Source organism: Macrosteles quadrilineatus, unplaced genomic scaffold, assembly GCF_028750875.1.
Source record: "Macrosteles quadrilineatus isolate MER2022 unplaced genomic scaffold, UCM_ALF_1.0 Scaffold_3__2_contigs__length_128488019, whole genome shotgun sequence".
In the NCBI taxonomy this organism is placed as follows: Eukaryota; Metazoa; Arthropoda; class Insecta; order Hemiptera; family Cicadellidae; genus Macrosteles; species Macrosteles quadrilineatus.
In genome coordinates this window covers 44280135-44293599 of record NW_026542596.1, presented here as the reverse complement: position 1 = coordinate 44293599, position 13465 = coordinate 44280135, and the positions used below count along the sequence as shown (strand labels likewise).

The following is a 13465-nucleotide window of genomic DNA, read 5'->3' as shown; positions in this document are numbered from 1 at the left end:
TGAATCGACTACTTGACGGATGCTTATAAAATTCTTCTTTTGAAGGAAAGATAATTTTACATGAAAGGGATTGTCCAAGCCATAATTTTAATTTTGGGTATTAGTTTTTTAGAAATTTAATTAATTTTTATTACTTTCTCCCCCTATATAATTGGTTTTGAGTGGATAAAAAAGTGGTTTTCGAAGTGATGTCTGTGCATGTGTGTGTCTGTAGGTGTGGATGTGTACGGAGCTACAGACCACACATGTGGTCCGGTTTTGATGAAATCTGGTATGTGGGTAGGTTTAATGGGCAGGCATTTTTTAATTTTTTTAAAATTTGATTTTCCCAAATAAGCCCATAAATAACCAGAAAATTTGAATTTTCTCAAAAATTGCCCGAACAATTCTAGTCAAATTGTAGTGTGTTAAACATGGTATAACTCCCATTGCTGTAAAAATTACGGTTCAAAAGTTATTGTAACTTATATTATTTTCCCATAAAAAACAGAAAATTAGTTTTTGAAAAAATCTGATTTTGATCAAAATTAGTAGGTTATGGTCTTTTAAAAAGAGTGCAACCAACCATTGCAGTAAAAATTATAGTTCAAAAGTTATTGCAAATTTTGTTATTTTACCTATTAATATCATAGTTTCTCTCATCGCTTATACAAGTTGTTGACAAGCTAATGGGAGAAAGTATGTGTCAGATTGCTGATACTGTTTATTTAAGTCTGTTGGCTGACACTAACTTTTGAGCTTGTTTCAATGTAATATTATTGGGTTTAACTGACAGCTAAACTATTTTCGGCTAGTAGGTAACACAATATAATAGGTAAAAGAGATGTTTAATTATTTACATTAGGTATATCATTTTACAGAAGGGATAAAATTACTAATGACAAAAAACATTGAACAATAATTTAATGATAATTCTTACTTAACAAAAACACAGCTATAAAATAGAATCTGTACTGACATGGATAAAAACATGCAATAAAAGGAACTGATGTGAGAGGAGTTATGGATAGAAGAGCCTTGGCTCATTGATGTCAGTCCATTGTAGGTCTATGGTGAGGGATCCATCTGATTCCTTGACCTGAGCACAGTTAACACATTCATCCGAGCCTTCTGTAAAAGGAAACACCAATATGCTTTAATACTTTTTTAAATACTTTTGTTAGTGCAGTTTAGATAGTTAACTGTAGCCTATTAGAACTGAAAATATTTTTCTCTGGCCTACTATTTCCTCTATTTCTGCACGTTTGAATGCAAAGACTTCTGAATCAACTCGCTTACTCAAAGGTAGACCACCTCTAAGTCCACATCGTTCCAAGGCGCACGTTAGTCTATGCTAGATAACTGTGGGGCTTTGCAATACAGGGTCTTTTATGTAACACTTGTCACAAGGCCCTGCTTCCCCCTCCTTGTGATGTCACCACACGGACAGTCAAGCCTGTTGCCATTACGCGGCCAGAGAAAATAAAAGGACAAATTTTGTGTTGGCGTATTACTATAGTACCAGGGGACCAAGCATTGCTCGAGGTGTTTGATTTGTTTAAGAGATAAAAAAATAAAACCTATGAGCCTACAAATAATTTTAGTTTTGCTACGATTAATTATGTCAATTCGTTTTCAGTAGACATTTACTCATTCTTAATTTACCTAATAAAATTTTTCAGACAGAGACCTTTCTTTAGACACCTCTACCAAGTATCTACGCCCAGCCGTTCCCTCAAATTAATGGAGACAAAGTTTCCAATTAAATATTTAGATTCCCCGTTTTAATCTTATGGGAGAAAACCCAACTTTGATGGACGATCCTGCCCAAACTAATAAAGATTTAAAAAAATGAAAAACACAGATCAGGGCCATTTTTTGACACCTTAATCATCAAAATCGGTCCAAAAATGAGGGAGGAGTTCTGTTTACAAAAATCGGCTGAGCGTAATATATATATATAGAAGATACTTACCCATAACAAGCAATGAAATTTTGTCAGGAAGAAATTTTGTTTCTTCAACCTTTGCCAAAATAGGTTTTGATAGTTCTGCCTCGCCGTTGTCATTAAATTTCCAAACCTGAAAAATTAAATATCAACTAGAATATTTTTCTTGGATTGAGAATATGTCCTCTCTCAAGCAAGTTTACACGAGGCCACTATATGCAGGCAGGTGACGGGACAGGTTACTCGCCTCTAATGTATTTCAATTTACTTGTGCAGGTAACCTGCCAGCCTACTGACCTCGAGTAAACGCGTCTTTAGGCTCATTTTCAAAGATTCAAATTAGTAAAAATTGATTTTAGGTGGCAGCACAATATATTGTGACTTAGCCATTCAGACTTAGTCGACAAACGTAATATTCAAAATAAAGACCAATTACCAGTGGGATCCGGTTTAACCGGCATAATGTTGACACATCCCTGGATTTTTTTTTTAAGTAGCAGAGTTGGTACATAAACTTAACATTGGAAAAGAATAGAACAAATAACTGAGTGTTTTGTTGAAATGTTATATGTGTGTGCATAATTTACAAGGCATATTTAAAAAAAATATTCTTGCAATATTGAAACCATATTCCCCCTATTATTACTCTTTGCAAACCTACTTCTTATTTTAGATTTTATTTCACATAAAAATTGCTTTGTGCTTAAGAAAAGATGGAAAGAAGACTATACCACTCTCAAATTAAAACAAATTTTGACTTATACGTACTTTAAATAATATATAATCTCCTGTTACTACTTTGTCAATGATTGGGTAGTTGGAGAGGTTTATGTCTTGTAGGCTGTTGGGCTTAAGTGGAGGTTTGCAAATGTCTGGCAGCCCATTCCTACCATCTTCATTTGAAGGCCCAGCGCAGCCATTTATTTCACCATTTACTTCTCCATTACATCTCTGAACATCCTCTTCAGGAGTTTCGTGGCTGTCTGAGTTTTTGGGATTAGTGTGCTCTGTGCAAGGAACAGCAGAGTGATCTTGTGCTTGAGAATCCGATTGCTTGCTTGCAGAGACATTGGTTTTCCTAACAAATACCATCGGTTTCACACCAGAACTTGCGAGTCTCAACAGGTTGTCCTTCCATGATGGAGAGGAAGATGGCTGTTCTTTGGATTGACACGATTGACTGACGTTCAATGAGTCTGAGGACAAAGTAAACGACAAACTTGGAGTTAATATGTTGCACAATTATCTTACTAATATTGTAAACTAGCTGTACCCACGGGCTTTGCCCCGTTTAACTTCACAAGGGAGCTCGTTTGCATGGCTCCTGGTTGAAGTTCGTTCGCTACGCTCACTCACCTTTAGGTTGGAGCTTGTTTGCTCCGCTCAATTGCCTTCTGGTTAGCTCGCTCACTACGCTAACTCGCTTCCAGGTTGAAGTTCGTTGGCTATGCTCACTCACCTTTTGGTTGCAAATTGGCTGTAGTCATAAATAAAAAAAAAATAATAGTGCTGCACCCTGTTGGTAATCCTTGTAACTTGAATGCTATTGAACATCATAGAACAGAACCAACTTGTTTAATTGAAACAGCTGTTAAGAAATTCCTTTTAAATATGAAAAATCATAAGGTTAACATGGGAAACTCCAGAGCCACAGGGGAGGAGCCCGAAAGCCCAATCAGAATAAAAACTACTTAGTTTTCCTATTTAATGTTCATAGAATCAGTGTACCGAATTTCAACCTCCTAGGTAAATGGGAAGTGGGAGAATTAATAAGTGGGAGAGTGAGTGAGTCAGTCAGTGAGGGCTTTGCCTTTTATATATTAGATGTGAAAGTCTGTGTGTTTGTTTGAAGTTCTATCACGCATAAACTACTAGACGGACTGGGCTGAAATTTGGCATGATGATAGCTCACATTGCCAATTAACATATAGGCATATTCTTATTTTAAAAATCCTTTTGAGCTCCGCCCCAGTGGCTTTGTAGTTCCCCATGTTAACCTTATAAGTATTCATATTTAAAGGGAATTAAAGAATTTAGTCAGCTGTTTTAATTGAAAAAGTTGGTTCTATAGGTAATATGCAAAATCATTAAAAATTATAAGATTTACCAACAGGATGCAGCTCTGTTTTTTTTTGTATTTATGAAAACAGCTAATTTTAAGTAAGCAGCAACATAACACTGTGATATGCAATGAGAACTGTAAAAAGTAGGATTGTTTACTTACAGTTATGTTTATGTTTTTAATTTCTAGAATAATTTTTGATATTTTGTGAACTTTTAATAATTTATTTTTCTCTATTGTTTATGTGAAGTGGTGGAACATTATGGCTATGGTGGATGTGTAATACTATAGTATACTGTTAATTTAAAGAAGCAAATTTTATCAAAAATGTGTCCCCCCATTGCAAACGCAAAGCTTGAGTCGAGTATAACTGCAATAAGCATCTTATACTTATATCCCAACCCCGTACGAAGGATGGGTACTCTGCTAGTATAAACATATATATAAAAACTTTAATATTTGCAGCACAGCTACCATTACAAAAACTTCTTGAGTTAGGCCTACCATCTTAGCGATCATGTTTTTAGCGGGTTTACTCAAGGTGCATAGGTTGTAAATAGGCAAAGATGAAAATTCTTTTTGAAATGTAGTTATTGTGACAATAAAGTACTTGACTTGATGTTGAAATATAATGATAGACAAAATTAGGTCTCTTTAAGTAGAAACTTATCATACCAACTAGTATAGCCTGAATCTAATTGCTTAGGCCTATACAATGAGTGTGATACACTAATAATCAATGTTATGTTTTACTTCTTTTACAAACTAACCTTTTTGTGATTTTTGAGGTGAAGTTGAAGGAACATTTGTTTCTTCAACATCTTGTTCCGAGAAGAAAATATGCTTAGAAGACTCGGATTGTTTGGTAACTATGGGTTGAGTTTTCAATTGGCTCAGGATTGGTCCCACAGCAGTTAACAAGCGTTTTTCCTTTTTCTTCTTTTTATTATGTTTTCTTTTTCTTTTCGGCTTCTTAACACAAACATCTGAGGAAAATTCACCTTCAGCAATATTGTTTTCTTCTTCATCCCCAGCAACACTGTCTGATGTAGACTGCTCATAGGAGATACCATTAGATTTTCCTTCATGCTTTGAATCTGAACTTTGCTTTATACCTAAAATAATACTATCAATTTGTGATTGCAGCCTTGACGCAAGTAGATTTTTCTTTTCTTCCATTGAAATGTCATGAGATGTTTTTGAAATAGAATCGTTAGGGATAGAATCTTTCAAGTCACAAACAGGAGTACTTGAATAATACTGGTTTCTCTGAGACTCCTCCGTACATTTTGATTCACTGTTTTTCTTGCTATGCCTGTGTTTTTTTCTGGTCAAATGTTCGTCCTCTTGGATATGGTTCTCATAATCATTTGAATCTTCTTGAACATCTGTTAGTGACACATAGTTTGCACAAGCTATGGAACTTCTATTGAACTGGTCTTCCTTCACTTTTTTATGCTTAATTTTGTTATTTTTGTCCTCATTTCTTGATCCATTACCACCATCTGTAAGTTCCAGAGGGGCTTCACCAGCTTCATCCGTATGCTTTTTCTTTTTCTTAGGTTTTTTGTGCTGTTCCTTCAAAACATCTCCACTGTTAGCATCATTTACACAATCACTCAACAATGATCTATCATCAGTAGAAAAACAATTTGAATGTTTCTTCCTCTTGGAATCCTTGACACTCATGTCAAGAATATCTCCTTCACCATCTGATTCACTATCCTGCAAATGCCTTCTCTTTTTATGCTTTGACTTTTCCTTTGCCGTCTGATTTCCATTGATCAAAATATCACGGTTTTGAGACACTTGGTAATTAGTGGATTTCTTACAGTAAGCGTTAAGTGACAGAGACTCGCATGCACCAGGAATTGCACACACATTCGTCTTTAATCTTTGTTTTGGTCTACATGACAGATCTATTGTTTTTTCAGCCTGTGTGAGATTTAGGGCCTTTTGGTCACAAGTTGAATTGGAACCATCCTTTCTGGTCTTGTGTATTTGCACATCATAAAAGTTACATTTTTGAACCCTGAAAAAAGAAAGTACCATTAATATTAGGTATATTACAAAACATTGGTTTATAATCATGATTACACTAGGTAGGCTATTCAACATTTTATTTTGCTTCTTAGTATTAAGGACATAACTTATAGCCTACAGAAACCTATGTACAAGGATAAAAGGAGTCAAGGTTGGAATGCTTGCCGGTTAGATTTATTAAAATGCCAGAACATTTTGCAACAGTTTGCATAAATAATTAAACAAAAAAATGAATAAAAATATTATAAAAAAAGTTACCTATACTAGGCTAGCTAAGTATATTGTTTATCATTAGATTCAGGAAGAAACAGAAAATATTGTTATGTTAAACTAAGTTAGGTACCGTAGCTGTTTTCACGATTTTCAATTGTGTTTTTTTGGGTTGAAATTAAGTTATGGTAGGTAGCCTAGGTGTTTGCCAAAACAGTGGAAGAGGAAAAAGTGTTTGAAATGCGTAAATAACTTAGGTTAGGAAATGAGAAAAATAATTTTTAATTAAAGTAAAAAAGGTTTTTCAAACACTTAGAGGCCTAATTGCTGATTTCTAGCAGTTATCTTGATTTTAAAACGCGATTTTCAGGGTGAAATAGGTGTTTCCCCCAAAAATGCCAAAGGTGAAAACTGCTTAAAATAGTCTTATTAGGCTATAGGCAAATTAGATAAGGCAAAAAAAGAATAAAATAAACATTAGTACCTAGTATAAGTTCAGTCAGTTTATTACCCAGTTTCTTAACTGGGCTAGGGGCTACGCTAAGTTACTGATTGAAACTAAGTTACAGTAGGCCTACACTCCCGATTATCCGAGCCCTTGGGTTAACGAGGTCGTTTCTGGCCTGAATATATATTTTTATTTTCAGTAGGAAAACATTAATCACTTACTGGTACCGGTAGGCCTATAGTATATTTCTATATACACTAGTAGTACGCTTATTCTGCGCGTAACAGGATGAGTGAACATGAGCGCAATAATGAAAGAGTTTACCCACACCTAGCCCACTTACCGGTGTCACTGGTGTACAAAAAAATGTTATTTGTATGGGCAAATCAACCCATGAGTCGGAGCAAATAATGGTGAGTCGGTGACTCAAGTCGGTAGCGTCACGCGAACTTCGGGCCCAAGGCAGCGATGTCGTAAGTTCGGATCCTGGTCACTGCCACTAAATTTTATCAGTACAGTTCACCTTTGTACTGTTCTGGCTCACCAATTGCTTTGCTGTAAACGATCCACGCACGGGCGAGGTTAAAAGAGGCTGGACCAACCTCTTAAAAAAAACCAAATCTCAGTCAACAACAATCCTAACTTCTCGTCCATTAATTAACCAAAGTCATTGGTAATATACGTAACGTATTTCCTGTTTCCCTCTCTTCTCATAGCATTTTACTATTGCAGATACGTTAATCTAACTGTCACAAAGAGTTCCCACACTCTGGACTGTTCACCTTGACTACTTCCTTTACCACTTCCTACGTCGTGGACCTGTTTCCCTCCCTTCCCATAGCATTTTTAGAATTGCAGATACTGTACATTATTCTAATTATCACAAAAGGTTTCTACACTCCGGAATGCTCGCCTCGACTATTTCCTTCACCACTTCCTACGTCGTGGACCTGTTTCCTTCCCTTCCTATAGCATTTTAGTATTGCAGGTATATTAATCTAACTGCCACAAATGGTTTCTACACTCCGGACTGCTCGCCTTGACTACTTCCTTTACCGCTTCCTACGTCGTGGACCTGTTTCCCTCCCTTCCTATAGCATTTCATTATGGCAGATACATTAATCTAACTGCCACAAAGGGTTCCCACACTCCGGAATGCTTGCCTTGACTACTTCCTTCAGTACTTCATAAGTGTCGTGAACCTGTTTCCCTCCCTTCCCATAGCATTTTTAGAATTGCAGATACATTATTCTAATTATCACAAAGGCTTCCGACACTCCGGACTGCTCACATTGACTACTTCCTTCACCACTTCCTACGTCGTGGACCTGTTTCCCTCCCTTCCTATAGCATTTTAGTATTGCAGGTATATTAATCTAACTGTCACAAAGGGTTTCTACACTCCAACTGCTCGCCTTGACTACTTCCATCACCGCTTCCTACGTCATGGACCTGTTTCCCTCCCTTCTCATAGCATTTTAGAATTGCAGTTACACTAATCTAACTGCCACAAAGGGTTTCTACACTCCGGACTGCTCGCCTTGACTACTTCCATTACCGCTTCCGACGTCGTGGACCTGTTTCCTTCCCTTCCTATAGCATTTTAGTATTGCAGGTATATTAATCGAACTGCCACAAAGGGTTTCTACACTCCGGACTGCTCGCCTTGACTACTTCCTTTACCGCTTCTTACGTCGTGGACCTGTTTCCCTCCCTTCCTATAGCATTTTATTATGGCAGATACATTAATCTAACTGCCACAAAGGGTTCCCACACTCCGGAATGCTCGCCTTGACTACTTCCTTCACCACTTCCTAAGTGTCGTGAACCTGTTTCCCTCCCTTCCCATAGCATTTTTAGAATTGCAGATACATTATTCTAATTGTCACAAAGGCTTCCCACACTCCGGACTGCTCACTTTGACTACTTCCTTCACCACTTCCTACATCGTTGACCTGTTTCTCTCCCTTCCCATAGCATTTTTAGAATTGCAGATACATTATTCTAACTGTCATAAAGGCCCCCCACACTCCGCAGCGCTCGCCTTGACTACTTCCTTCACTATTTCCTTCACTACTTCCTACATCTTAGACCTGTTTCCCTATCTTTCCATAGCATTTAAGTATTACAGATACGTTAATTTAACAGTCATAAAGGGTTTCCGTACTCCTTTCTTTTCACTGCTCACCTTTCCGCTTTACTACTCTCTACGTCGGGGACCTGTTCCCCCCCCCCTTCGCATAGCATTTTAGTATAAAAATATACCAACATTTTTGAATATTTAATATTCAATGCCAACATTAAATTGAATAATGTAAAAAGCTGCTTTGTTCTAAATACATACATACTTATATACTTTTAATTAAAAGGCGAAATTTTAATACTGAACATAAACGGTATATAACTGCCGACTAATATTGTTAAGTTCAATTTATTATTATGAAAGTTGTGAGATTTAATTAGCTTAAATAACATTATTCTGAAAGCTGTGAAATTATAATGATATATATTCATAGACGCCAAACTGTTTACTCCATGAATGAAAGAGCTTAGAGTAAAAGTCGTTCTCTCTGTCTTAAGTAGACAACAAAATTGTTGGTCGCAAAACGTAAACAAATAAAAAGAAGAAGAAGGTAGCTCCTAATGTTATTCTTATGGGACAAATTTAAAAATGTTTTTTAAGTATTTTATAATTACTACTGAGCGGAATCGTCTAGAATTTTAATGGTGTCTTTACACTGGTGTCATAACTATTTGTGCAAAATTTGAACGCTATAAGTGCAACGGTTCTTGAGTTTTAGGTGCGAACACACACACACACATACTCCAGCGGACAACTTTTCTCCGACTCCGCTATACACGATACATAGATTCGTTCACTTCGTTCACTCATCTATTAAAACCCTTGATCTGGCGGTCATTTTATTCACCAGTGGCGGGTATATTTTGGTACTATTGTAGTGGTATCATATATTTTGACACAGAACATTTATTTGTGAATATAAGTACACACATATGTATATTTTCTATTTCAGTGATAAATTTAGAATGTAATATAAAAATATTCTTTTCCTAGAAATGCGTTTAGGCGTAGTAGCAAAAGGTTTACAAATTTTTGGATTATGCAAATTAGGAATTTCAAAAGCAACCCACCAAGAAAACCACAAAATAATTTTTTTACACATTTTATCTAAATGTAAAGTTTGTGTGAAATATGATTCCCTACGTAGAAATATCAATGTTTTTTAAATACTCATAAAAATAAAATTATAAAAAAAATAAATTCTACATAGCCTAACTTACATATTTTCTTTTTTGAAAAACTACCAAATTTCTTTTTGTCACGTAGGAAATAATAGAATGCATCAACAAAAAATGAAATGATACTATAGACTACTTGGTAATATAAAGATCTTTCTGAAAATATCTAGTTATATTTAGTTGAATTCTAAAATGTCGGAGAAATTTACGTCGGAATGTAAATTTTTTTTTTACAAAAACATAATAGGCCTATTTATGACATTTTTTAAAAACAAATAGCCTACAATTTTTACAATCAACTTTATAAGTTAGATTCACAAGGAATTGTAGGGAATTTATTGTAGTTTCAGAACATGTACTAATATTGTATACAATTTAATTGAAAATCACCAAAAACAGCTGTTTTTGTAGTCAGGTGACCTAAACTTTCCACCGCCAAAATCTATTTTGAACTCTCTAGTTTTTTAAACTATGTTTCTCGCTACATAATACTCACTCAATAATGTTTTATGCATGAAAATGAATCCTCAGAATCTCATCTTTCTAATGGTATAAGATTTATTGCATTTTAAAACTGTTTTCATATTTTAATAATAGAAAACCCCGACCCATGTCATCTTGGTCTATAATCGACCAGCGCCAGATAGAGGGTTAAAGGAACGTAATAATAACAATTAATTTGTGATTTATTGAAACAAATACAGTAGCCTACTTGGAATAACAACAAAGTATTATTAAAACATTAGAATGAACCGCAAAAACCTTAAAAATTAAAATCGCACGGTACTAGGTTGGCTAGCTACCGATGGCAAACTAATTGGACTGGATGAGCCGTCCGCAGAACATAAACAGTAGCAGTGTCAGTCAGTCTCCTTCATTCATTAACTCATATTGATGTAGACGTGATTGTGTCAAGTTATAGATGAGGTCAAATTTGAACAAAATGTAATTTTACACATTTTAAACTAGAAAAACCTTAGGGTTTTGTTTTGAATAATGTAGGACTAGTGTGTTGGTTTATCATTATTATTATTGTTTTTTCACAAAATTTATAATGGTTTCTATCTTTATTGTTGATTTGTTTTTCTTATAATTGCTATTTATTCAATCATAGCCTTTATTTGTTGTTAATTAATTTTAGTTTGATAGTTTACCTAGGCCTACTAAGTTATACTAAGTTAGGCCTACATTTTTGTAAAATGGTGCTAAGTTACCGTGGAAATAAATGAATTGAATTGTACTGCACCGATCAGCAAGTTTGATTACTTTAGTTAAGTTAGGTTAAGATGGTTTCATTTTATAATTATTGATGTAAGTTAGCCTAAGCCTAGTTAAAATATGTTATTGGTTAAATATACGATGTTTTCAATCAATAACTTGCGTAGCCCAGTTAAGAATCTGTACTCGCTAGTGATGGGCGATACGGACGCGTATCGCGATACAGCGATACGATACGTATCGGAAAAAAATATCGTATCGCCGTATCGAATCGGGCGTCTGTATCGCGATACGCGAATCGTATCGTCAAAAATATCAAAAAACGATACGTATCGTATCGTTTCCCCCCTCCCCTACCTAACCTAGAAACGGCAAATTTATATAAGTACTTGGGGACCAAGCTTTGCTCGGGGAAAATCATTAGTTTCTTACTCTGAAAACAGTCTTAGTATTGCAGATACATTAATCCATTTCCACACTCCACACTGCTCATCTTTACTACTTCCTTCACAACTCCCTACGTCTTGGACCTGTTTCCCTATCCTTCCGATAGCATTTTAGGATTGCAGGCAGATCTAGTGCTAGATAGCACGTTAGTGGAAATAATGGACTGGACTGGGATGGGACTGGTACATTATCAAGTAAAAACCAAAAATACAGACGTCAAAAACTCCTATTTCAAACTACACATCCACAGAGTACAGATTTTGCAGTTTGCTCGAGCCTGCGGGGGCCTGCGCAAAAAAAGCTTAAAACTATCGTTTTGACATGAATCGTATCGCTCTATGTGCCGATATAAATACAAATATCGTTTTAGGCGATACGATACATATCGTTTTTCAAATATCGTATCGTCCCTCGCGTATCGCGATATTCCGATACGATACGATACGTATCGCACATCACTAGTACTCACGAGGCCTATCGGGAAGCCCTAAAGGGAAGCTTATCGTAAAAGTTTGGCCTAGGCCTAGGCCCAAGTTTACACTCTTGGATTAGGTTTTAACATATAAATAATGGTTTATTAATTGGGCTTTGGTTATGAACTGTACTTACTTGTAAATATCATAAAGTTGTAAAATTTGTAAGCTCTCACTCTTTGGTATTAAAACCTTTTTATGAACAAGGCATATATTATCTTCCAAACCGAACACCGATTTAATGTGGTTCAGAACATCTCCGACAGTTTTGTTTTTAGACTGATTGACGTAAACACATGAGTATTCCCTTAAATCGCTAAAATATTCAGACAAATCTAAATTTAATGGAAATCCTGACATTCTTAAGCACGAGGGATTCAACTAGCATTAAATTGACGACAAGAACCAGACATCATAAGTTGCTGAGTAAAACTGTCAGTGTCAATCACAAATCACAAACTCAAAACAAAATACATTCACATTGACATACACAAATAAATACAAACTCAGAACTCAGCCAGCTTCCAGGCTAGCCCTGGAACTCAGCACAGCACTAGCAGTCCAGCACGAACACAAAAACAAAACTAACTTTGATGATACGCTAAGCTACGCCACTACTCACTCAGTCAGTACTCACTACTATAAACTAACAGCAGTAACAGCTGCGGAGCGGACTTCCGGACTAGCGGGCAGCGGACATTGGACAACGAAACGAGGAACTAGGAACTAGAACTAGGGATAGCGCTGGGTTCACAACGATATGGTAGGCATTCGGTTAAATATCGAGCTTGTTTTCTACCGGATGACAGACATCGACTTTTAGTATCGGCATCGGCTCTCTGGCTCACCGCACCGGCTGTCTCATACTCATTGTGGAATAGTAAACTATTGCCTTGGTGCCTTCTGCTGCAGCTGCTCCTATAGCTCCTATGTCTGTCGTCAAACGTCATAATGTGGCCTTGACGACGGAAGGCCATAATTTTATTCACAATATTACAGTGAGAGTGAATGCAAATAAATAAGTACAACATAATATCTGAACCTGGCATAAAATTTGCCAATGAAAATGTTTATTATCCAATTACAGTAAGGCTGATAACCAGCATGATAAATATATAAGAACTTAAATTACGGAGGAATTTTAAAATTAATATTCCAGTAACTTGCGCAATTAACGCCAGATAAATTACCACCCCTTTACGCCCTTACTTTTAAAAGCGTTTAGATGACCTTTGCATATTTCCTCCATAATAATGCACTATGCACCATGAAACTGATCAAAAGGAACAATGTTGGAATAAATTATATCAAATATTTTCCTCTCCTTTTAGGCTAGTGCTAGTAGTTTTTGTAATCTCTTGTCTTCTCTCTTCTGT

At 36.0% G+C, this 13465-nt stretch overlaps 1 protein-coding gene across 1 annotated transcript; it reads right to left on the bottom strand.

Annotated features, from left to right (window-relative positions):
- Positions 1 to 886: 886 nt before the first annotated feature.
- Positions 887 to 12579, bottom strand: LOC128990807 (uncharacterized). The gene is made up of 5 exons (XM_054413395.1): positions 12226 to 12579; positions 4760 to 6021; positions 2696 to 3123; positions 1955 to 2060; positions 887 to 1110 (listed from the first exon to the last, which is right to left on the bottom strand). Exons 1-5 carry the CDS (start codon positions 12447 to 12449, stop codon positions 1001 to 1003), a joined length of 2130 nt encoding a protein of 709 aa, XP_054269370.1. The 5' UTR covers positions 12450 to 12579; the 3' UTR covers positions 887 to 1000.
- Between the last annotated feature and the right edge of the window lie 886 nt (positions 12580 to 13465).

What these genes read in the sequence shown, in the direction of transcription:
- LOC128990807 (XM_054413395.1), bottom strand. Translation starts at nt 12,449, where the DNA reads ATGTCAGGATTTCCATTAAATTTAGATTTGTCTGAATATTTTAGCGAT. An exon ending in CAACTTTATGATATTTACAA is followed by an intron (nt 6,022 to 12,225) that starts GTAAGTACAGTT and finishes TTCTTTTTTCAG; the next exon opens with GGTTCAAAAATGTAACTTTT. An exon ending in GAGATTATATATTATTTAAA is followed by an intron (nt 2,061 to 2,695) that starts GTACGTATAAGT and finishes TTAATTTTTCAG; the next exon opens with GTTTGGAAATTTAATGACAA.